The sequence below is a fragment of the Brassica napus genome, chromosome C8 (assembly GCF_020379485.1).
Source record: "Brassica napus cultivar Da-Ae chromosome C8, Da-Ae, whole genome shotgun sequence".
Classification (NCBI taxonomy): Eukaryota; Viridiplantae; Streptophyta; class Magnoliopsida; order Brassicales; family Brassicaceae; genus Brassica; species Brassica napus.
The window spans coordinates 17885388-17909694 of NC_063451.1; the positions used below are offsets into that span (position 1 = coordinate 17885388).

Consider the following 24307-nt stretch of genomic DNA (forward strand, 5'->3'; position numbering starts at 1 on the left):
TCTAAACCCTAAACCCTAAACCCTAAACTCTAAACCCTAAACCCTAAACCCTAAACCCTAAACCCTAAACTCTAAACCCTAAACCCTAAATCCTAAACCCCACCCTTTAACTCTAAACCCTAAGTTTGTGACTTTTGATAAAACATTAAGTGCTATTTTTGTGACTTTTGACATTGAGTGCTAGTTTGGGAACAAAAACTTGATTTAATGCTATTTTTGTCTTTTTCTTTTTGTGTATCGTGTGTCCGTCCTCGCAAAATATTGTTTAACTAAAATAATAAAATATTTTTTACTAAAATAATAAATTATTGTTTAACTAAAATTAATCATGTGTCCTTCCTCACAAAAAGGAGCCACATCTGATCATATGTCTGTTTAATAGTAAAAGACCAAACCGAAACCTTAGTATAAAGTCAGTTTAAAAGGGTCACAAACATTAGAAAGCCGAAATTAAAATAAAGCCGGCAAAAAGTAATATAAACAACGCTAAGTTAGCATAATTTGTTTTGGAAATTTAATAAATCAACCCAAATACCAAAAAATAGGATTCGATTACACATCGACTCATACAAAACAATTCAATTAACGGTTCCTAAAATAACTTGAACACGTCAAGGAACAAAAGAAATTTGTATACTACGTAAAACATCACTTTGAGAAATTATAATGGAATAGTACTGTGATGACCTTTTTTCTTATATTTTCCCACTTTCGAATCTGATATGAAGTAGCTAAATTAGAAGGAGACCTTGCATATAATTCTAATAGTTATACTTGATTACTACAAGCTTTGAAAAGGAAAATTAGAAAATGCTGAAATTTGTACATATATTCTATATACGATGATTAATAAATTTAACATTTCGTAGAAAAGGAAAAGAAAGTATACGATGATTATTCATTTTTACTACCACTAAAAAGACATTTTTAAAAATATTTTCTTCATTAATTGACAAAAGACTCTTATACACTTGTTTTCTATATATAATAAATAAATAAAAAAAATATTTTTTATATTTTTGAATTATACTTTTTGAAATTTGAACTTTTTAATAATTTTCTTTTTTTTTGAATTTTTCGTATTCTAATTTTTTTTTCAAAATTTCTTTTTGAAAATCAAAAATTATGTTTGAAACTATTTTTTAAAAAATTATATTTTTTAACTATTTATTAGAATTCTAAATTTCACATTTCAAAAACCCTACCCCACCCCTCAAATCTAAACCCTAATTCTAGATTAGTTAATCCTAGGGGTATAAAACTTTTTTCCCTTCATTAAAAGTTGATCACTTTTGTGGTTTCCAAAGTTATGTGGAAGAGTCTCAATTCTTTCTCTGGATTTTAATCCAATGAATTGGATCTTGACCTTGCAGGTCATTATTTTCATTTTTATACATATAAATATTTGATGTACATGATTAGTGGTATATAATTTTAACTTTTACAATATTACTAATAGTTTAATATAATATATTAAACACAATAATATTATACTTTGCATGCAGTAATTTAATTTATTGTTTCAAATTCTTAGTTATATATCTCTTATTAAAACATGAACACTAACTAAAATTGTACATTGTGTTATATTTATGACAAATTTTGTTCAATTTAATATTAACTTTGATATTAAATTTCCTACGATTATAATTGTATTTTAGGTTTTGGTCATACATATATGTTAATCGAATTATTTGTATGAATTAGATCTTTGGCTGAATAACTATATTAAGTGTAATTTATAGAAACCTACGCTTAATTTAAATTATTATACCAGAAATTACAGTGTGTATCTCTTTATTATCTATGTTTTTGGAGGTTTCCTATGTTGTCTACTCGTGATTTACTTTTCTACCACAAAGCTCTTGGATTATTTACAATGAATTTTTCAATGTTAAACTTTTATTTGCAATTCTTCATCTGCCATATATCATGTTATATAGTTAACACTTCAAATAAAAATATTCACATGAAATAATTTTTTTAAATGATTCATCTGTCATTTATGTTAATGACATAAATTGGTACAATACTTATTGCAATTTCAAAATTAAATAAAAGAAAAAAACAAAAGCAATTACATTAATAAATAATAAATTAATATGGTCGATATAAAAATAGGCTTGATTATCTTTTTGTAAACAAAACAGCGATATACTTCTATTATTGAAGAATATAACTAAACCGGCTACTATATTTAATAACAGAAACTGAATGCACTTTCAAAATAACATTTGTAGACTCATCATTCATATTGATAGTATATTTTCAATAGTGTGGTACAAAATTCTAAATTAACAAATCTTAACTGTTAAAGATAAAAGATTTACTTGAAAAAATATTATGTTAAATTAATATCACAAATTTAATACATAATTGTACATGAGTTTAGTATAATTACAAAATTAATTAGATATTTAAAAAGGTTTATTTTAGTAAAAATGAAATATACATTTATATTTCAAATAATTACGAAATTACTTAAATATTTAAAAATTTTATTTTAGTAAAAAATGAAATATAAATTTATATTTTAAAAAGTTACGAAATTAGTTAAATATTTAAAAGGTCTATTTTAGTAAAAATGAAATATACATTTATATTTTAAATAATTACAAAATTAGTTAAATATTTAAAAGGTTTATTTTAGTAAAAATGAAATATAAATTTATATTTTAAACAATTACGAAATTAATTAAATATTTTAAAGGCTTATTTAAGTAAAAATGAAATATACATTTATATTTTAAATAATCACGAAATTAATTAAATATTTAAAAGTAAGTGAAAAATGAAATATATATTTATATTGTAAATAAATACTAAAGTATTTACTCAGATAGAGAACGACCACCAGTGATGCTTGGACCTACAGTTGATGCTTTAAAGTCGTTTTGCTGGAAAATTCGATGTCTACCAAAGATGAAACATTTTTTATGGCAACTACTGACAAGATATATAGCAGTCAAGAAGAATCTGCATGCGCGAGGGATAACTGGTGATATATGTTATGCACGATGCGGAGCTGATGAGGAATCAATTAATCAAGTGTTTTTTGAATGTCCTCCAGCACTACAGGTTTGGGCGCTATCGAAGATACCATCAAATCCCGCTATCTTTCCAACAAGGTCTTTTTTTACAAATATGGATCATCTTTTCTGGCGGGTTTCTCCGCAACTAGATGATCATCAGTTTGCATGGATTCTATGGTATATCTGGAAAGGAAAGAATAATAAAGTCTTTAGTAATCTTGAAAGTCCACACTATGGGCTGAAGCGCAGATAGTGAAGGAACAGAGGGTAGGGCCACATGTTAGAGGTTCCGGCATTACCATTAATCCAAGGAAAATGGTGTTTCACAGATGGTTCCTGGAAAGAGGATATTGGTTTCTCCGGATAGGGGTGGTTTAGTACTTTAGAAGGTTTTGAGGGGCTGATGGGAGCAAAGAATGTTCGGGCTAGTCTATCTCCTCTACATGCGGAGATGGAAGCATTACTTTTGGCAATGGAATGCATGAGGAACTTACGTCAATTTCAGGTTACGTTTGCAACGGATTGTTCTCAATTGGTGAAGATGGTTTCGGACCAGAAGAATGGTCAGCTTTTGCAAGTTATTTAGACGATGTTAAAGCCCTGAAAGAAAAATTTTCCCGATCAGAGATTGTCCATGTGCCAAGAACGCAAAATACAAAGGCGGATAGCCTAGAATGTAGTGCCAGGAAGCAGCCGTCTTTCGTCGTTCACATGGATCAACATCTCTCAGTTTGGTTCACAGAGTCTGTATGAGTCTGTTTATGCTGATGACAAAAAAAAAAAAACTAAAGTAATAAAAATTTTAAAATTTTTTGCTTTGATGAAAAATGAAATATATATTTATATTGTAAATTAAAATATATGAAATTTTTATATTCAGATGTAATTCAAAGAAAATATGAGAATATTTATTTGATTTTTTTTGGAATCGTTAAAATAATTCAAATAAGTATACAAAAATTCATTTCATTAATTTTTTAAGAGATGGTCTAACTTAAAAAAAAATCACACAATTGTGACTTCTATTTTAATACTCTCTCTGTTCCCGAAAGTAAGATTTTCTAGAGTACGCACGTTTATTAAGAATTTAATAAATATTTATAATTTAATTTATTTTTTACTTTATTATACAATTTCCAATAACTTTCTACCAATGAAATTTAATCAATTCAAATATTTTCAATTAATGTTCCTCAAAAGTATAAAAAAAGTACCTTAAAAATATATAAAATCTATCTTTGTGGAACAAGAAAAGAATCTAAAAAATCTTACTTTTGGGAACGGAGAGAGTAGAATATATGTTGCCAATCTAAAATATGCATGATTCTCAACAATAATATAAATAATATTTGAACTTTTTAAACATTCAATACACCTATTGTTATTATAACTAGTGTTGACTGGAGATTAAAATCCACCCAGGATCCAGCCCAAAAACTGCACCAGTCCAGCCTTTGTTGAGTCAGTGTCAGCCTTTTTCTTTACATTTTCCCACTGATTCTTTTAGTCACGCTCATGATTTACCATTTTGACATAGATTTTCTTCTTTATTTTATAAAAATATTAACAACTGAGTTAGATGGTACATTATGGTATATATACAATTTGTATAAGAATGCATGTTATAGAACAAATGTTGTTGGTATGATAAAACAGTGTGTGATAATAGTCGAATAGTAATAAAAAAGTGAAGTAAGAAATATATATCACTTTCGTGGTTCTTTTTGAGTAATCAAAATTTGGAAAATGTCAAGTCACTTTCTTGGTTACTTCCCAGGTTACATCGGGAGAGTCAACTTTTCTTTCATTTCAGTCTTATGAATGCGCCGATCTATAACATGCATGATTCTCAACAATGATATAAGTAATATTTTTTTAATCATTTACTAACCACAACCTATTGTTTATATAACTATTTTGAATGGAGATCAGCCGCCCAACTCAAAAATTGCACCAGTCCAGCCGTAACCATTCACAGCTCACAGCCTGAAAATCTTGACTGGAGAAACGTTTTTAGCAGTATACTACTTAGAGCAGCCGTATTAATGAACCCCCGGTTGGGGTTCATCATGTGAATTTTTTATTATTATTTTTTTTCATTTTTCGTTTGATATTTACAAAAAAAAAAAAAAAATTGACCAATAGCGGACCGCCACGTGGCGTGGGGCCCGCTGAACAGTAACAACCCGGGTTCATGCAGAAGGAGCGTTGCGAGACAGAGTCGTGACTGTAGCATAGTTTAATTTTTTTTTTTTCGGGAAGCGTGTGAACCCCCCTTATGAACTCCTAATGCTGGTGCCCTTAGGCATCTCCAACCATAACATTAAATTTGGCATTTTGGTGTTAATTTTTTTTTTTCATCACCAATCATCACACCAATTTCCACCCCAAAATAACATTTTACTAGATTTTGATCCGAACGTCCGTACGGATATTTTTAATTAAAATTTCAAAATATTACATTACTTTAATTTTTACAACATATATATCTATTTTTCGTGGTGCATTATAAGAAGTTATTCTTTATTATTTATGATTTTATTTTTTATAAAATTTGAAATATTATCATTTTCGGTTTGAATATTTATCGTCAAGATTGTATATTTTGCCAAAAAAACTTTAGAAAATTACACAACTATTTTTGATTTTGGAAGATTACATGAACTTTTAATTTTTTTTTTGTTACTACATTAATACATTATTTTATAAAAATATTTTCATTTTTAATAATTTTTTCTAATTTTTTCTCTACAGATTTTGTTATATTTAAAATAAAAATAAATTTATAATTAAAACTTGATTTGTCATTAATAGTTTAAATGTATTATTAAAATTTCATAATTTTCTAATAATATATTTTTAAAATAGTATATGAACTAAGGGTTACTATATAAAATTATATTTTTGTATATAAACATTTTTAAACAGTATATTGTTGAGAGTTTCAAAATAAATAAAAAGAGAACATATAGTTATAGATATAAAAATTTAACCTATGCTAATAAATATATTTTTGTATAAAAATATTATATAGTTTACGAATTTTAACACATTTTAATAATAAGTGATAGTTTATTTAAATGAAACAATTTTTTATTATTAATTTACCTATTTAATATACTTTTTCATATTTAATTCATAACTCACTTCTATTTTTATCTAATACAGAATATAATTATAAAATTTATAAAAATAGTGTATTATTTTTATTTTATTGTTTTAGAATAAAATTATAATTAAAATTGATTTATAATAATATTATATTAGTAATTACGAAATTAATTAATTTGCTATTTTATAAAAAAATATTTAATTTTTAGTAAGATTTTGTTAGATTCTTTCTCAACAAATTTGTTATAATTAAAAAATAAAATTCAAATTTATAGTTGGTTTATTATTAATGTAAATAATCAAATATGTCATATTAACTAATTCTTAAGTGGTCCTACTATGACTTGTTAATAGTAGATAAAAAATAGGACCCTAAATTAATAGATTAGATATTATTATAACTCTTTTTGTTTTGGTAGTTGAATAAATTAATTATTTATAATTTTCTAATTATATTTATCACATTTATTTAAAATTTATTTATCAAATTTGATAATTTTATCTTTCTGTTTATTTATATATTATTATTTTATTTATTTTTTATAATTATTTATTTATTATATTTAAAATATTAGTCAAAATTTTAATTTTATACATTTAAAATAAAATTATTTTATTTTGTTACGATTTAATATTGTGATATATTCATTTAACTATAAGGTAAAACTTATTAAAAAAACTAAGCTATTTATAATTAAATAGAAAGTAATAAAATATATTATTTTAATATTTTATGTGATGAATATGTTACATCAAATTTGATGTAACACTATTAGCATTACACCAAATTTGGTGGAATGGTATCACTTTTGGTGTCTCGATGAAAATGAAATGATAGCAAAGTTGATGTTTTGGTGTCTCATTGGAGATGATCTTACTATTTGTCGAACGTTTTTGTGGGAACATATTAATGATTGAAATTAGTACAAAGTAGTGTTTTCCTCTCTACAAGTTAGCAAGTCGATCTTCGACAATTTCATGTCACGTTTGCAATATATTGTTCTCAGTTGGTGAAGATGGTTTCAAAACCAAAAAATGGCATGCATATGCATCATACCCCGAAGATATTCATCGCCTGAAGGAAAGCTTTCCTACTTTCCATCTCACACATGTACCTCAGACTCAGAATACAAGGGCAGATAACCTTGCACATGGTGCACGAAGTCAGCCGTCCTATTTTAATCATATGGATACAGAGTCACCCGTTTAGCTAGGAGAGTCTTAATCGAGTCTATTTATGTCAATGACAAAAAAAAAAAGGTTAGCTAGTCAATCTCTACAATCTAATGCTTCTTAAATATGTTTTCATCTCCATTTAAAAATGATTATTGAAGTGATAACTTCATCAAAAAATTTAATAAAACAAAGGGGAAACATGTATTATGCTAACTACAAAAACAAACATGTATTATGCTAACTACAAAAATAAACAAGTATTATCTAATTATTTTTCACTACTTAGCTTTAGTAAAGAAAAGCATATGGAAGTTCCTTATAATTGTATTATGTTATTATTTTTCTCTACTTCAGTAAAAGTTTATTATGAATGTTTCCTTAACATATATATCATGTTAGAGTTATTCTTGGGTTCACCAACCAATAAGATTTCGTTATTTCATATTTGATATCCTTTAGAAAATGAAACAAAATATTGTCAAATTATATTATGTTTTTAAAATCAAAAAGTAAAAAATAAATTAAAAAATAAATTAAAAAATAATAGTAGTTACAAAAAAAAAACATCGTATATTTGTCTCTATTTTAGTCAAAAAACATATATTGTAGTTCCTTTGCATATATATATAGATATAATGCTATTATTTTCTCCATGTTAGTAAACAAATCATATGGTAGTTCCTTAACATATGTAGTCTGTTAATATACACTTATACACACGTTTATATCCTGCATATCAGAAGTAAAACTTGTCTTCTTCCTCTCTCTCTCTCCTGCGACAACAATGGCGCAACAGCTTTTCTATTCCTCTCCTCATTCTTATTCTTCAACCTCAAAGGGTTGTCATATCTTTCTCACGAGCCGCAACGGTCTCCTCCTCCTTGTGGCTCTCCTCATCATCTTCGGTGTATTCTTACCCTGGGCAGGATCTCCCTTATTATCATCAACCTCGAAGTTATCACTGTTTCCTAACAGAACCTCTTCTTCTTCATTTCCCACCAACTGGCCCAACTATTCTCTCGCTCAAGCAGCCAAGTTCGTCGCTAAGGACGGGACAGTGATCGTATGCACCGTTAGCTATCCCTTATTGCCTTTCCTTAACAACTGGTTAATTAGCGTATCTAGACAGAAGCATCAAGACAAAGTCCTTGTGATCGCTGAGGATTACGCTACTCTCTACAAGATTAACAAAAAGTGGCCTGGCCATGCGGTTCTCGTCCCCCCAGCTCTCAATTCTCAGACCGCACATAAGTTCGGTTCCGGGGTATATATACTTTCACAAAATTTCTGAGTTTGCTCGATTTTGAATGATTCTGTATTCCCCGTTTCAAAACCTATCTTGCAACTAATTTTCTAACATCCAAATCTAGGGTTTCTTCAATTTTACATCTCGGAGGCCGCAACATCTCTTGCAACTTTTGGAGCTAGGTTATAATGTGATGTACAACGATGTTGATATGGTCTGGTTGCAAGATCCTTTTCAGTATTTACAAGGAAGCCATGACGCATACTTCACCGATGACAGGACCAGAGTATGTGCATTTTTATTCACACATATTTTTTTTTTATTCACACATCTCCTTGACATTTTAGAGTTTATTTATTTATTTATTAAATTTTAATTCTCCGGTTGTTTTGGGTGCCAGATTAAGCCTTTGAACCATTCCCATGGTTTACCACCTCCGGATCGAAAGGGAGTGACTTATATATGTAGCTGCATGATTTTCTTGCGTCCCAAGTATGGAGCAAAGCTTCTCGTGAAGAAATGGATTCAGGAACTTCATGCTGGTTCAAACGCATACGAAGGAAATGATCAGCCTGCTTTTAACTGGGCACTCAACAAAACCGCTCATCAGGTATTTTTTGGGGTTTAAAGCTTATAATCTCAAAAGAGTCGACCTTCATTTACTTATGTAACGCCTATAATCTACTTATGAATGTTCGATTACGGTTTTTGAACTAATTCATCTGTTTGAATTCATACTCAACTCCTTTTGGTGATCTTCTCTTCTGCAGCTAGATCTATACTTGCTACCGCAAGCAGCGTTTCCAACAGGGGGATTGTATTTCAAGAACAAGACATGGGTTGAAGAGACAAAGGGGAAACATGTCATAGTCCACAACAACTACATTATCGGTTACAATAATAAGATGAAACGTTTCCATGACTTTGGTCTATGGCTAGTTGATGATCATGCTTTTGAGTCCCCACTGGGAAAACTAGAGTAAAATTTGAATGCCTTGTTATGTTTGAATGTTATATTATAGGAGAGAGGACAACTCTATTTCTTGTTAAGTCCGACTCTAAGCTCGGAATACCTGAGTTATCAAAAGAGAGAGAGAGAGTAAAATGTTGTTGTCCAGATGACCAATCCATTCACAAGAAAACAGAACGAAAAGAGACATTTCTATATTGACTGTGCTCAAGGAAGATGCATATGTGTATCTCATCTAGAAACAGAGATCGGTTTTTTTTTTTTTTTTTTGTTAGCAGAAACAGAGATCGGTTAAAGGATTGAAGAGAGGAATATCTGAAAAAAAATTATATTATTAACCAAATATTGATTCGATATGTAAAATAAATAAACTAAAAATTAAATTTTCAAATAAGTATAATAATAATTTATTGTAAAATATAATATTTCAATATAAAAATTAATTTGTTTTAAATATAATCTAAGAACTATATAATTAGTTTGTGAATATTTTTTTTACAAAATTTGCAGAGGTGTATCCAATCGAGAGTTTTTTTTTTATCATTTGTTTAAAAATGCCAGATCTACTGTTTAAGCTTAGACAAATTTATCCGGAATCGAAAAATTGAACCGCACCGAATAAAAAAAACCAAAATCAAAACAGAATCAAATTTCATAAATATCCGAGCGGATCATATATCTTTAGAACTGAAAAAAAAATCTGATAAGAACCAAAATCGAGAACTGAATGAGAACATAAATTTTTAAAATACAAATTATATACCTAAAAGATTAATTATATTTAGTTTTAAATAACCAATTATCGTAACAAAATATTTATAAACTGAATTACTCAAAACCCAAATAATCCGAATATATTTATCTGAAATATTAAAAATATCGAACTACCCGATATTTAAATCTGAATTACTTGAATTACTGGATATTTAAACTGAAAAATTCGATTTTTTCCCATATTATTCAAAATATTTCGAAAACCGGAACCAAACTGAAAACGAATTGGATCCAAATTGTTTTGGATATTAGCCGGTTCCAACTCTTTCTACTTGAACCGAACCAAAAACCAAAATAACCAAACCGAAACAAAACCAAATTTTGTAAATACTCGAACGTTTCCAAAAATTTTAAAACTGCAAACCGAAAACAAAAAATACCCAAAATGAAACTGAAAATCAAAATACCCAAAATTTATTGGATACACCCGTCCTTCCCCCGCAGAAATAATAAAGATTATATAATTTACTAATATATATATATATATAGGTTTATGGGTATGTAAAAAGTTATAGATACTTGTGATTCTTCGTTTTCATAGAATAGATTAAATAACAATATTTCTTTGATTCATAGAATCACTAATATATGAATTTTCCAAACCAAAACGAAACAAATAACAAATTGAATTAAAGTTTAAGAATATTTTTGCTCACCCCAGCAATATTTTTAGTTTATTAGTTTATAAGTTGATATTTTGAAAAATCTTATATTCAATTCGGTCACAAGATTGAAGCACCCATCAGATATGAATTACAAGACATTTTAGGGATACTGAATTTAGGTAAAAAATGATCATATTTTGGAATCCTTGGTAATTTGGGAGGATTAAAAACACAAGTTTTTTTTATTTTATTCAATATCGTTTAAATAATAGAGTAAATAGATGGATCTTTAAGTTTTTCACTAATTTGGGGGGAGGGGGAGGGGGCCTGGGTGGGGGTGGGGAAGGAAGTGATTATAAAATCGGTGGTAAAGACTTTGCCAAACCAAAACGGTAACGAAGAAGCTAATGAATACAATGATACAATTTTGGTGGAGACCAGGGGCAATACTAAAGGTATGCATTGGGAATCATGGGTAAACTATGTAGTATTAAGGACGAAGAAGGCTTAGGGTTTAAATACCTCACATATTTTAATACATCGATGCTTGGGAAGCAATTTTGTGTTCAAAAGACGGTATTTCAGGAATGCATAACCCCTGGAACCAAATAGCTCGTACTCATTGTCCTACGGCTGGTGCAGTATTGTCTCTGCTAGATCTCTGGTTAGCAAATGACTAATCAAAAGGATGGGATCATGATCATCCATCTCAATATGGAATGATCTTTGGCTCTCATCCACTCGCTCGAGACCAGCAGATAAAAATCAACACAATCTTTACCCAGACCGTACAGTAGATTATCTCATCAATGTAACATCGAGAACATGGAATTTACAGGTCATTCGGAATCTGGTGGATCCTCAAGATACGAAAATAATTGAAAATATACCATTAAGTCAAATTCAAACAGCAGATCGTGATGGATGCATTTTACTAATATTGAGACATACACAATTAAATCTGGATATCAAGTAGAACGAGTATACCCGAATAGAGAAAGAACGCTACCAGAGTATGGTCTTTCAGTTTCTCCACTGAAGGCTTTCTGCTAGAAAATACGATGTCCACCTAAAGATGAAACATTTTTATGGAAACTGGTATCTGCAGGATGTATAGCGGTTAAGAAAAAAATAAGAGCAAGAGGAATACAAGGGGATACAATTTGTGCATGATATGGAGCACCTGAGGAATCCATTAATCATGTGTTTTTTTGAATGTCCTCACTAATTCCATCGAATCTATACATCTTTCACACTCAATCACTTTTTGTAAACATGGATCATTTATTTTGGAGGGTTTCTCCGGAATTTGCATGGATCTAATGGTACATATGGAAAGGAAGAAACAACAAAGTATTTAGTAATTCGGGTATTGATCCTAGAGATACTCTCAAATTGGCAGAAATGGAGTCATTACTTTGAGCTGATGCACAAATTTCACTTACACATGGAATCGATCAAACTCGATTACCAGTAGAAGCAATAGTATCGTCTATCCCAGGTAGATGGTATTTTACGGATGGATCATGGAAAAATCAAGAAATCTATTCGGGACAAGGGTGGTATAGCACATTGGAAGGTTTTGATGGTTTAATAGGAGCGAGGAATACAAGAGCGAGTCAGTCGTCACTTCACTCGGAGATAGAGGTTCTCATTTGGACAGTAGAATGCATGAGGAATCTAAGGTAGTTTACTGTTACATTTGCAACAGATTATTCTCAGTTGGTGAAGATGGTTTCGGAACCAGAAGAATGACCAGCCTTTGCAAGTTATTTGGAAGACATAAAGATTTTGAAGATAAGTTTCAACAGCTCAGAACTAATTCATATACCACTGGCGCAAAATTCAAGAGTGGACAGTCTTGGACGTAGTACAAGAAAGCAAATGTTGTTTGTTGTTCATATGGATGCGGAGCTACCAGTTTGGTTTGCACAGTCTATATGAGTCTATTTAAATTGCTGATAAAAAAGAGTTTATATTTTGATTTGTTCTTATCCAACATTTCATCCATGGATTACTGTTCCTTAAGGTGACATTTCTTCTTCGATCACCTTTCAGACTGTATTCCACATTTCCTTTGAGCTCTAGGGGAGTTCTTGGTTAGGAACATATCTCTCACAAACCACTGTTACGTTAGGAGTATGATTTACCGATATTCCAGCAAGTTCTGAAGAAGTTAAATAGTCTTCTTTGCCTGCCATTGTGTATTGCAATTGGCTCTTATGTTTGGGTTTGAAGATCCTGATCGTTTCCAAAGATATTAATAAATAAGAAAGATAACTTCTATATGAAGTTATCCTCTTTAGGTTTAGTTACTTGTTTCAGAAATAAATCAGAATTGATTATTTTCATTCAAACCTTTAAACAAAAAAGTTGTTACAATGACAAAAAGAACCAAGTCATCAAGACAATACACGTCAGATTAAACAAAAAAAAACACACACACACAAAAACAAGTGATGATATCATATGAGGACATCAATGGGAGGTCTTGGTTCAGAAGCAGCAGAAACAATTTCATCCTCTTCAGATGATCCATACAACAAAGTTTTCACTTCTGTTATAATAAGCTTAGTAAGAAGCAATCCAGAGATCAAAGCTGCGGTCATCAACATGTAAAACACAGCATCCCAACTAATGGCTGCGATGTAACCGGTAAGAACAGGTCCAATAGCTGCACCAACAGATCCTGTTCCATCTATAATAGCAGTGACTGTAGCCAAAGCCCTCGCATTTCCTTTAAGCGATTTGTGAGTACCAAGATCAGCTGCAACCGCGGTTGTGATTAAAGCATATGGTCCATTAACAAACACACCAGCCGTGAACATGAGGATGATGTTGATTGTCATTGAGATATGACCGTAGGTTCTGTACAGGAACAGAGCTGGGATAGTTAAGTAGATGAATCCTCCAGCTGTGATTGCTCTCCCATCAAGTTGATCAGAGAAGTATCCAGCTAAGATTCCTCCAACTACGCCACCAACATCAAAGAGTGTAGACAAGTTTCCAGACGTCTCTTGTGACAAATGCTCTCCTCCTATCTCGGTCTGGCTTACATAGAAAGGTAGCCAATAAAGGAAAGTGTAAGACACAAGTTTCGTGAAGAAGAGACAGAAGGCGAAAATGGCAACACCAGGGATCTTCCAAGCGGCTAAGAACCCTACTGCTCTTCTATCGAAACCAGTACTCATCCTGGAGCTCAAGAAGCTTTCAGTAATGGTGTCACCAAGTCTCATTGTGGAATCAACTTCAGTTCCATCTCTCTCAGCTTCAACAGCAGGAGGGTTCACAGGTAAGAAGAGGTAAACCACAAGGCCAAGAAACGTGATGAGCAAGGCTGGACCAACAAAAGACCATCCCCAACCGAACTTCAAAAGTCCTGTGGCGATTAATGACCCAACGATGTTCCCTATCGATGTGTGAGCACTCCAAACACCCATGATAACCCCTCTCCTCTTCTTATCGAACCAGTTCCCCAAAACTGCAACCACGCAAGGCCATCCAATCGACTGAAACCATCCAGCCAATGTCTGGATGGCTAGGAAATAGTAAAAGCTATGGATATTGGCCCAAAAAGCGACACCGAAAAGAGCGGTGAACACTCCTGTCCCGACCATACCGATTGTTAGAAACGTCCTGAGGTCCAAACGATCACCCAAGTGACCAGCGACAAACATGCCGACCGCGTAAACGGAGAGGAAAGCCAAGTCGATTTGTCCCAGAAGAGCTGTTCCGTCTGGACCATCGAAAGGAGCCCATCCGCCTTGGTCCGTGGTCTTGAAGTGTCCGGTTGGTGATTTAGAGAGCGTTCCTTTGACGATGCTGTTGGGCTTTCGAGATGCGTGGAAGGCGATATAAGCGATGAAGGTCAAGCCAAAGACCAGCCCTTGGTATTGCTTGAAAGAGAGTTTGCCTGAACGCTTAAAACGTTCTAGGAAATGAATACCTGGTGGTTTTATCTCTACATAAAGGAACTCAGATGATGTCCAAGACGCCATGCTTGGCTTCTCCTCACGTGACAAATACCTGAAAAGTGATCAAGACAAGAGAAAAGTCAAAAGACAGTTTAAGAAACCATGATGTTGCTTCTTCATCATCATCACCTTTTAAGAATTGATGAGAAGAGAAATAATATTCTCTATTTCTCTCTGGTTTCTAGCAACTTAATGCTTGGAAAATTATGGAAGGAAAAAGCACTACTTAAAACGTTAAAGAACGTGAGAATGACTAACATAACTTTTGTAATCTTTAGCCCCCTTTGCTGTATTTTATTTTATTTTGACTTTTAGCTCATATTCTTCACTTTACTCTTCTCCCACTTTTTCTAGTTTAAACGTCACAACATGTACGCACATAGGGTTAAACCAGAAGTAACCATCGCAGAACAATCAAAAAGAAAATCAGATTTATCTGAGGAAATAAACTAGAAACAATAAACACCAGTTATTAAAAGGGAATATACCCTAAAGCTTACGTAACTAATTACATGAAAGGGGCCGCAAACGAACCACAAATCAGAGAAATGTTCTCATAATCTTTAAAGGACGAAAAAAACAATTTGATCATATCTAGCTTGTAAAGTTTCTAGAGACTTAATAGGATTTACCAACTCAGCCGTAGGAATGATTCAAGCATGGAAATATGAATGTATTTGACTTTTGTGATTAGTATTATAGAATGTATATCTCATGATGTGTAGCTATCACGTGAGCTGCCTTCAGCTGTTACGGGTTTGCTATGACCCATACCAAAGAACCAAAGATTAGGCAAGCAACCAGCTTATAGGATATCATTATACTAATACAACTCGCAAGAAACTAGAAAAAGAATGAAAGTTTCTAGTTAACACAATTTAAATCCATCAAAAAGAGCGCCATAGAATATTAAACCAACCACACACAAAACATCATCAAGAATCCACAACAGCGACTTTCACGATGATTTATGAAAAAAGTAACACATACATAACACAGTGAACCAGCTGAATTAAGGATAATGGTAGCCAGTAAGTTCACCACTTTATAAGTAATTTTATATTTTGAAAACACACAAACTATACCAAAAAAATGGAAGAACAAAAATGTTTTGAATGTGATGAGAAATACTCGATACATTAGTACGAATTGCAAGACAAAAAAATGTCGACCAAAGCCCACTATTATCTTCTTTTTTTTCTTTCCTTCTTTTTATAACTAAACTAAAGCCACCACAATAAACGATTCAGTCTGCCTCATCATCGACCCCCTTGGGCCTTGGCCTAATCGAGAAAAGCAGAAAATCGTACGAATATGCTCCGAAATTCCGGTTCAGTTTCGGCAAAGGCGTGGTTTCGGAAAGCAAAGTAACCGGTTGGGTAAACCCGGTTCATGGAGCGATTCCGAGATCTCTATCTATTAGACTATTCCTTTGCTCACCGGTTTAGTCCATACCAGTTGAGATAATCGAGGTTTAAAGCCAACAGGCGTTTTCCTGCACTATTTGCAATACTAAAATTTAAAATTTATATTTATCAGTTAAAAAATATAAATTATATTTAAAATAAAATTTTATTAATATTTTAAATTTTCTTTTCTCTTATCAATATTTTAGTATAAATTTGATTTAATTAAACATAAAAATTACGATAAACATAATTTTGTTTATTTTAAATTAAATTTAAGAATATGCATGTATATATTTAAAATTATAATATTAGATATATTTTTCTATCTATTTATTTTAATTAAATATATTAAATAATTTTGTGAAAAATTGCATAATTATCAAAAATTTAAATTAAAAAATATTTATAAAGTTTGTAGATATATAAGAAACTAATGATTTTACGATTAAATTTTTATAATTTTCTAAAAAAAATTGTATACATTTTAGAAAATTTTAGTAATAAAATTGAATAATTTAAAAATATATAATTAAATGATATTTCAAAATTTTTAATGCCATATTTGAATATATTTATTTTAGTGATGATTTATGTGTTATTACCGTATTCTAAAAAAATTTCAAAAATATAAATCGACATTAAATGTAATATATGAGTTATTACCATATTTTAAAATTTTTACTAAAAATATAAATTAACATTAAATGTAATTGTCCCTGTCATATTAAAGTATAAGCCATGTCATCAATTTTAGTAGTCATGTCATATTATTTCTAAGAAAATGATTGTAGAGAAGACATGTGGTAAAATCACTTCTCAAATAATGTATACTAGGTGTGCAGTAAGGAATTTTTTAAATATAACTTATATTTAACAATAAAATTTATTAAATATTATAGATGTTACTATTTTCTTACTAATATTTAATATAGATTTGATATATGATAAATCAATTTGTATAAAACTAATAAAAATGATATAAAATTGTATAATTATCAAAAATTTAGCATAAACAATATTTATAATATTTGTAGATATATAAGAAACTAATGATCTTACGATTAGATTTTTTTTTTTTTTAAATTGTAGAAATTTTTGAAAGCTTTGGTAATACAAATTGTATAATTATACAAAAGTAATAATATTTCAAAATTTGAAATGTTATATATGAATATATTTATTTTATAGATGATGTATGGGCTTTACCATATTTAAAAAAAATTTACCAAAAAAAATATTAATATTAAATGATATATATGGAATTATTACCATATTCTAATAAGTTTGCCAAAAATATAAATCAACATTAGATAAAATTATTCATATCATATTTTTCGGAAGTCTTGTCATCAATTTCAGTAGCCTTGTCATATTTGTTTTGTGAAATTGATGATAGAGATGGCATTGGCAAAATCAATTCTGGGGGAGGGGATGGGATGGGATAATTTCCAAATAATAAAAAAAGTCGAATATTTTCCGTTTTCAGGAATATCGAACCCTGCAGCTCTACCGTCGGAGGGTTTTCTCACTTTTTATTCCGGCATTGAAACACGAGTTGACTCACGAGTTATATCAACACGAAATCGATGGCCAGGAAACGAAAACGATCGCTCTTGGAGCAAGGTAACAGTCGTCGCTGCTCACTCCGTAAACTTTCTACCAATTATTTGAATTTGTCTTCCTCCTCTGATGAAAAAACCCGCGACTTGTTTGCTTTCTGTCTCTTCATCTCTTTATTTACTCAGTGATAAACTCACCGGCAGAGAAAGAACAAAGTACTAGTCCTAAGCTCACCAAGTACTGGCTCCAACGCTACGACCTCTTCTCTCGATATGACGAAGGTATCCAGATGGATGAAGAAGGATGGTACTCTGTTACCCCCGAGAAAATCGCAGTCAAACAAGCAGAGAGATGCCGCGGGAAAGTGGTAATCGATTGTTTCTCAGGCGTTGGTGGCAACACAATCCAATTTGCTAAAGTGTAAGGCTCTCTAGCTCGTTTGATTTGATGGTTGTATGCTGTTTTCTAAACCAAAGTTGTCTCCTTTCTTTTGAATAGATGTTCTTCAGTAATTGCTATAGACATTGATCCTGTGAAGGTCGAAATGGCTATTAACAACGCAATGGTTTATGGGGTTGATGACCGTGTTGATTATGTCGTTGGTGATTTCATTCACTTAGCTCCATCTCTCAAAGTAAATCTTATTTCTCTGTCATTTTTATCTGCAAGTATAAAAGATTCTCTTTGACCCTTTTGTTGTTGTGCGATAGGGAGATGTATTGTTTCTTTCACCACCATGGGGAGGACCAATGTATAACAAAGTTGAGATTTACACACTGGACATGCTCCAACCAAAAGACGGGTAACATTCATGTCATTTTTGTAACTATTCATATGAAATACAAGATCAGTTGGTCTTGTTTTGTGTAGGTACAAATTGTTTCAGATTGCTCAAACCATTACGCCTAACATCATAATGTTTCTACCCCGAAATGTCGATTTAGCACAATTGGAAGAACTTGCTTGGCTCTCCTCGCCTCCTCTAACTCTTGTGGTAAAGCATTGTCTAGAAGAACGACACTACTAGAGTTAATTTATTGCAGACATTTGTTTCTTCACAGTTTCATTATGTTGTTATTGCAGATAGAAGAAAACTGTGTTGGAGGAAGAATTAAAGGCATAACGGCTTATTTTAGTTGCAGTGCGGTTTAGTTGAGGAAGTTGGGACTATTATTGCATCAAAGGACTTATCTATCTCTATGCATCAAGCTGTAGAGGAGTTGCTCATTCATCATATGTTTTTGCAACCTTGTAATTTTTTGGAGAGAGTTTTTTTTGTTTGTTTGTATAATCCTGATTTCTATTTCTAAGGACACATAAATCTAATTCTATCTTAACATTTTAATTGTCCAGTGAATATTTTCATGAGATATATCATTTATCTAAGGGAAAATCGCAAAAAAAAACCTTCAAAGTGTCACTTACTCGCACTTTAAACTTTGAAAATTTTTCACTAACATTTTTAACCTTCAAAATGACATTTGTATCACAAAAAACCTTCAAAATAAAAAATTGACCAGTTGTACAGGTAAAAAATGATGTGTCAGGTTTTTTTTTCAAAAAATAATTATAAAATTAATAAAATAAACAAAAATTAAATAAAAATTCTGAAAATTAAATGAAAATCAGAAAATATAATAAAATTAAATAAACGTTCAATTTTGTTTTGAAAAAAATGTTCAGAAAATTAAATCAAGACTTATAAAATAAATAAATATTTAGAAAATTTAAAAAATAAAAATAACTAAAATTTCAAAAAATAAATAAGATTAAATTAAAATACATAAAAACTAAATAAAAATTCATTAATTTAGAAAATTCAAAAATCAAAAATATTTTTTTTATAAATAGTTTAAAAAAAAAAATATCATATCATCATCTACAATAACAATTTCAAATATATCACTTATGACAATGATCGTTTTTCACTTAACCATTAACAATGACGGTTTTTTGCATATATCCAATGATAGTTTCCGACATCTTTGTTTAAAATGGCAAAATTTTTTTTTTTTGAACTTTTCAATTTTCAATTTTTTTTGAAATTTATGATTTTTTTAGTTTTTCTGTATTTTAATTTGGTCTTATTTACTTTTTGAATTTTTAGTTATTTTTTTTTAATTTTCCAAATATTTATTTAGTTTTCTGAACTTAAAAAAAAAAAAAATCTGAATGTTTATTTAATTTTATTAAATTTACTAAAATTTCCGATTTTTTTTAAATTTCTGAATTTTTTTTTGGTATATTTTATTGATTTTTATTATAAAAAAAACTGATACATCGTCTTTTACGTGTACTAATTGTCATCTTTTTACTTTGGAGATTTTTTGTGATACAAATATCACTTTGAAGGTTAAAAGTGTGAGTGAAAAAATACAAGGTTTAAAGTGATAGTAAGTGACACTTTGAAGGTTTTTTTATGTGATTTTCCCATTTATCTAATGATGTTTTGAAATTAGAAATCCCGTGTTCTACTAAAACTTTTATTGGGTTGGAGAAGCATGATAAATATCCAGCCTTGATGATTGATAAAATATAATTTTTCATTACAAAAAAAAAACTCTATTGAAAATCGAATTTAAAACAACTATGTGCTTATACTCTACATTCTATTAGAGTATGATATCATGATAAATAACTCAATGTTAATGTTGTACATTGATAAACAAAATATATTTTTAGTATTTAGAACATTTTTAAAGATAATTAAAACACACATTTTAACTTGATCGAAGTCACAAAATAATTAGAGATCGGTAAAACACATTTATCATGCATTATGGAAGGAGTAATGACTGAAATTTAGATGAGAGTCGCAAGGATGAGAAGGTTAGGAGCTTCTCCATATATTCACGAGGGTAAAATGTTTGCCAGCCCGTTAAGGGTCATCCAAAGTGTCTCACGGGACCGTTAGCTAGTTGAGTTTGTGTAATGCCTACAATGCATATGTTGAATATGTCGATCATGGATAGAATTAAAGTTCGGGTTTTCTTCTATCTCCTTCACGACAGATAGAGTCCCGACACAGAAAGAAAAACGACGAGGATGACAGAGAAAGGGAGAGAGAGAGAAAGGAGAGAAAGGAGAGAAGAGAGTGTAGAGGAGAGAGAGACAGTGAGGGATTGTACCACAGACGAAACTGAGACGCGAGGAGATGATCCGAGAAGCGTTGCAGAGATGTTTGACAATATGAAGAATGTTGAAGGAGCTGTTTCTGTTAGGTATGGAGAACTTTTAAGCTTGTTTAACTTATTTGTTCATGTCTGGATTTGAGTTTGAATTTTTTTTTTTACAGAGATAAAAGAGGTGAAATCGAAAGTGCTGACACCATGGATGAAACAGAGAAGAAAGACTTAGAAGGAGGTTATGAGACAGAGTACGAGGAACGCATTTTATGTTTCAATCGAGTCTGGATCTTCTGTTCTGTTTATGTAAGACTTGTTTCTGTTTGGGTCATGAGCAGCAGGATGGTTATATATGACTTGTTCCTGTTTCAGACTCATATAAGCAATGTCTTTAATGGTTATGACTTGTTTTTGTTTCAGACTCAGAACATGATCATTTTCTTACATAATACTACTCATGTTCAAGAGTCCAACACTCAAAATATCACAAACAAATACATAAAGCTCATCGCTTACATAAGTTTAAACACAAGATACCAAACTACATAAAGCTCATCGCTTCTATCATAATCTTACATGAGTCTAAACACATAAGCTGATCTTAATTCTTAATTCTCATCACTTCTTCTATCTTGTCAATCTTTGTTTATTGAACCTTAAAATGTTCCATCATACTCTGTCGCAAATCCTTGACATTGTTCACAAGTTCATCATGTTTAGCATCAACCTTTTCTATCTCATCTATGACAACTTCATCTACCCATTTGAAAAGATGTGTCTCCATATTTCTCTATAATCAAACACAAACAACATATATCCATTAAATCCTGTGAAGACTCAAATCTAAAATGGCGACACAAACAACATATATCTTTGTTTTATTGTCTCTCTCTCTCCTCTGTTTTTTTGTAACATCTCTCTGTGTTCTTCGTCTCTCTCTTCTATGTTCTCTCTCTCTCTCCTCTCTCCTCTGTTCTTCGTCTTCTCTTTCTCGTCTGTTTTTTTTTGGTAACATCTCTCTCTCTTCTCTGTTCTTCGTCTCTCTCTCTTCTCTGTTCTGTCTCTCTCTCTTCTCTGAATAGGCAGCCAACCCAAGTATTAATCAAGATAAATTCTTAAGATAGCCATTTTTTTTACCTATTTTTTTAGTTTATTTTCATAAAAATAGCTTTAAACGAAGAAAATGACTAAAATAAATTTTATTAAAGTGTGAAAATATAAGGATTAACTAATATAGACTTAGGGTTTAAAATTAAGAGATGGAGTTTTAGGGATATGATTTCAAAATTTAAAAACATAAATAACTTTTTTCAAAATTTTAAAATAAAAAAGCTATTTTGGTCATTTTTTCTTTAAAAAATATTTTTGTGACAAAATCTTTAAAAAAATGCTATTTGAAAGAATTGGCCATTAATTAATGTGTTGCTGATGGAAATAAAAAGTTTACCCTTAACTTTTTTTTTTTAATAAACGCTCGATAATCATGCATTACAAACTATTGAAAAATATTAGTTAAACCACTGTAGCAAGAAAACTTCCATTAACCTTAAACAAAGACGTGATCACTTCATTTACATTCATTTATGTTTCCTTTTATTTTTAATTTTAATTACTTTTTATTTATTTGTATGATAAATTATATTACTAATTAGACATATTATTTTAGATATATAATGTCTGTTGACAAAAAAAAATGTCCACTCGGTTTGGTTATTATATATTAGATTTTACACTAAGTTGATATACTAAGTTAAATATGTTTCTTCAAACTGAAATACAACTATTTTGTTGACCAAAAAAGATATATAACTATTTTTTTATTCTAATTAAACTAAAACAGATTAATTTTATTCATTGCATGAGTTTAGTTCTGCATCCAAGACGTGTAAATATTTTTTCATAGTTTTTGTATATTTGATTTTGATTTTTTAAAAAAATTAGAAAAACTAAAGTGATGATCAGTATGAGTTACATAAACAGACATAATCAATATTTTTTTAAAAGTTCATAAACATATATCAGTATTTAAAAGTTATCAATTTTTTTTGTAAATTCTGAGTAATTCATTCGTTCGATGTATAAAAGATAAATTGAAATATATGTTAGTAATTTTAAGGATAAGAATTCAGATTAGTTTGGCATATAAAGAAAAAAAAATCAACAACCATATTAAAAAGATTAAGAACTAACAAATTTTAACATTGTTAACATATAATATTTATACTTCATTAAAATTATATTGACTTATGCTATTTAAATAGCTTCTTTTAATTATCTGATCAAAATAGACTTATAGTATTTTTCTTTTCTAACATATGTTATCTTCCTTATTGTAATTTTTTAAAGAATGTTATTTTATATTGTTTAAATAAATATTTAAAAAAATTTAGAGAGTTATTTTGAGAAATCATTCTATATAAGAAAAATGCTAATTTACTCTTTTTCAAAATTTAAAATAAATACCCAAAATATTTCTGCATGAATTATTTATAAGAAATCAAGTTATATAAGTAAAATATTAAGTTATCTTTAATTTTTTTTGATATTTCTATTTATGTTATCTAAAGTATTTTTAATCATCTGAGAAAATATCTTAATATAAAGATTTTTTTTTATTTTAAAATTATATATTATGTTATTAAAAATATTTTTTAAAAGGAATATTTTTAATATTAATATTATTTTATGAAATTTCTCTTTCATGAAATCATATTATGTTAATATATATTTTCGTCAAAATTTATTTATTTTCTTTAATAAATATTTTCTTTTTATTATTTATATTATTTGGAAAGAATGTAAAGACAAGAGAAACTAAAATCAAAAGAAATAAAAATTTAATAATAACAATTAGATATACAGTTTAGGGCCGGGCAAATAAACCGAACCCGATAACCCGAACCGAATCCGATCCGATAAAAATGAATACGAACCGATCCGAACCCGACGTAAATACCGAATGGATCTTGTTTTGTGGTATTTTGGGTTATGGGTATTATCCGAACCGAACCCGAATCTAAATGGATATTCGATAGAACCCGAAACATTCAAAACCTCGAAAAGATCGTGTACCAAACATGATCTCAATTCCTAATATGTATCCAAAATACACTAAGAAATATTGAACATCTAAAATACTTATCTATTACATGAAGGTTGGTGGTTCTATTACATGAATGTTGGTGGTTCTATTACATGAAGGTTGGTGGTTGAAGATGGCCGTTGAATCTTGAAGTATTTAGATTTAGATTTTGTTTTCGTTAAACAATGTTTCTCATTTCATGAGAACTTGGTTTTCGTTTTATGCTTTTATTTATTTGGTTTT

At 30.0% G+C, this 24307-nt stretch overlaps 3 protein-coding genes across 4 annotated transcripts; 2 read left to right on the forward strand and 1 right to left on the reverse strand.

The window, feature by feature from the left end:
* Positions 1-6821: 6821 nt before the first annotated feature.
* On the forward strand, positions 6822-9836 carry LOC106395205 (UDP-D-xylose:L-fucose alpha-1,3-D-xylosyltransferase MGP4-like). Its single transcript, XM_013835718.3, has 4 exons — positions 6822-8583; positions 8690-8851; positions 8966-9175; positions 9336-9836. The coding sequence occupies exons 1-4, from the start codon at positions 8104-8106 to the stop codon at positions 9546-9548; spliced, it is 1065 nt and encodes a 354-aa protein (XP_013691172.2). The 5' UTR covers positions 6822-8103; the 3' UTR covers positions 9549-9836.
* A 3312-nt stretch (positions 9837-13148) lies between these two features.
* On the reverse strand, positions 13149-15421 carry LOC111212618 (putative glycerol-3-phosphate transporter 3). Its single transcript, XM_022714181.2, has 2 exons — positions 15018-15421; positions 13149-14940 (listed from the first exon to the last, which is right to left on the reverse strand). Exon 2 carries the CDS (start codon positions 14910-14912, stop codon positions 13380-13382), a length of 1533 nt encoding a protein of 510 aa, XP_022569902.1. The 5' UTR covers positions 14913-14940; positions 15018-15421; the 3' UTR covers positions 13149-13379.
* A 2306-nt stretch (positions 15422-17727) lies between these two features.
* Positions 17728-19209, forward strand: LOC106413016 (trimethylguanosine synthase-like). Of its 2 annotated transcripts, none has more exons than XM_022714179.2 (6): positions 17728-17920; positions 18043-18277; positions 18356-18491; positions 18568-18659; positions 18728-18851; positions 18941-19209. In XM_022714179.2, the coding sequence occupies exons 1-6, from the start codon at positions 17884-17886 to the stop codon at positions 19007-19009; spliced, it is 693 nt and encodes a 230-aa protein (XP_022569900.1). In that variant the 5' UTR covers positions 17728-17883; the 3' UTR covers positions 19010-19209. The 2 variants fall into 2 exon arrangements, with proteins under 2 accessions (XP_022569900.1, XP_022569901.1); XM_022714180.2 differs by having other exon boundaries at positions 18802-18851.
* The last annotated feature ends 5098 nt before the right edge of the window (positions 19210-24307 follow it).

Bases quoted from the DNA above. Each gene is read 5' to 3' on its own strand.
- LOC106413016 (XM_022714179.2), top strand. From the start codon at position 17,884: ATGGCCAGGAAACGAAAACGATCGCTCTTGGAGCAAG. The intron at 18,278-18,355 runs GTAAGGCTCTCT...TCTTTTGAATAG, and splicing joins ACAATCCAATTTGCTAAAGT to ATGTTCTTCAGTAATTGCTA. The intron at 18,492-18,567 runs GTAAATCTTATT...GTTGTGCGATAG, and splicing joins ACTTAGCTCCATCTCTCAAA to GGAGATGTATTGTTTCTTTC.
- LOC111212618 (XM_022714181.2), bottom strand. From the start codon at position 14,912: ATGGCGTCTTGGACATCATCTGAGTTCCTTTATGTAGAGATAAAACCA.
- LOC106395205 (XM_013835718.3), top strand. From the start codon at position 8,104: ATGGCGCAACAGCTTTTCTATTCCTCTCCTCATTCTTATTCTTCAACC. The intron at 8,852-8,965 runs GTATGTGCATTT...TTTGGGTGCCAG, and splicing joins TCACCGATGACAGGACCAGA to ATTAAGCCTTTGAACCATTC. The intron at 9,176-9,335 runs GTATTTTTTGGG...TCTCTTCTGCAG, and splicing joins TCAACAAAACCGCTCATCAG to CTAGATCTATACTTGCTACC.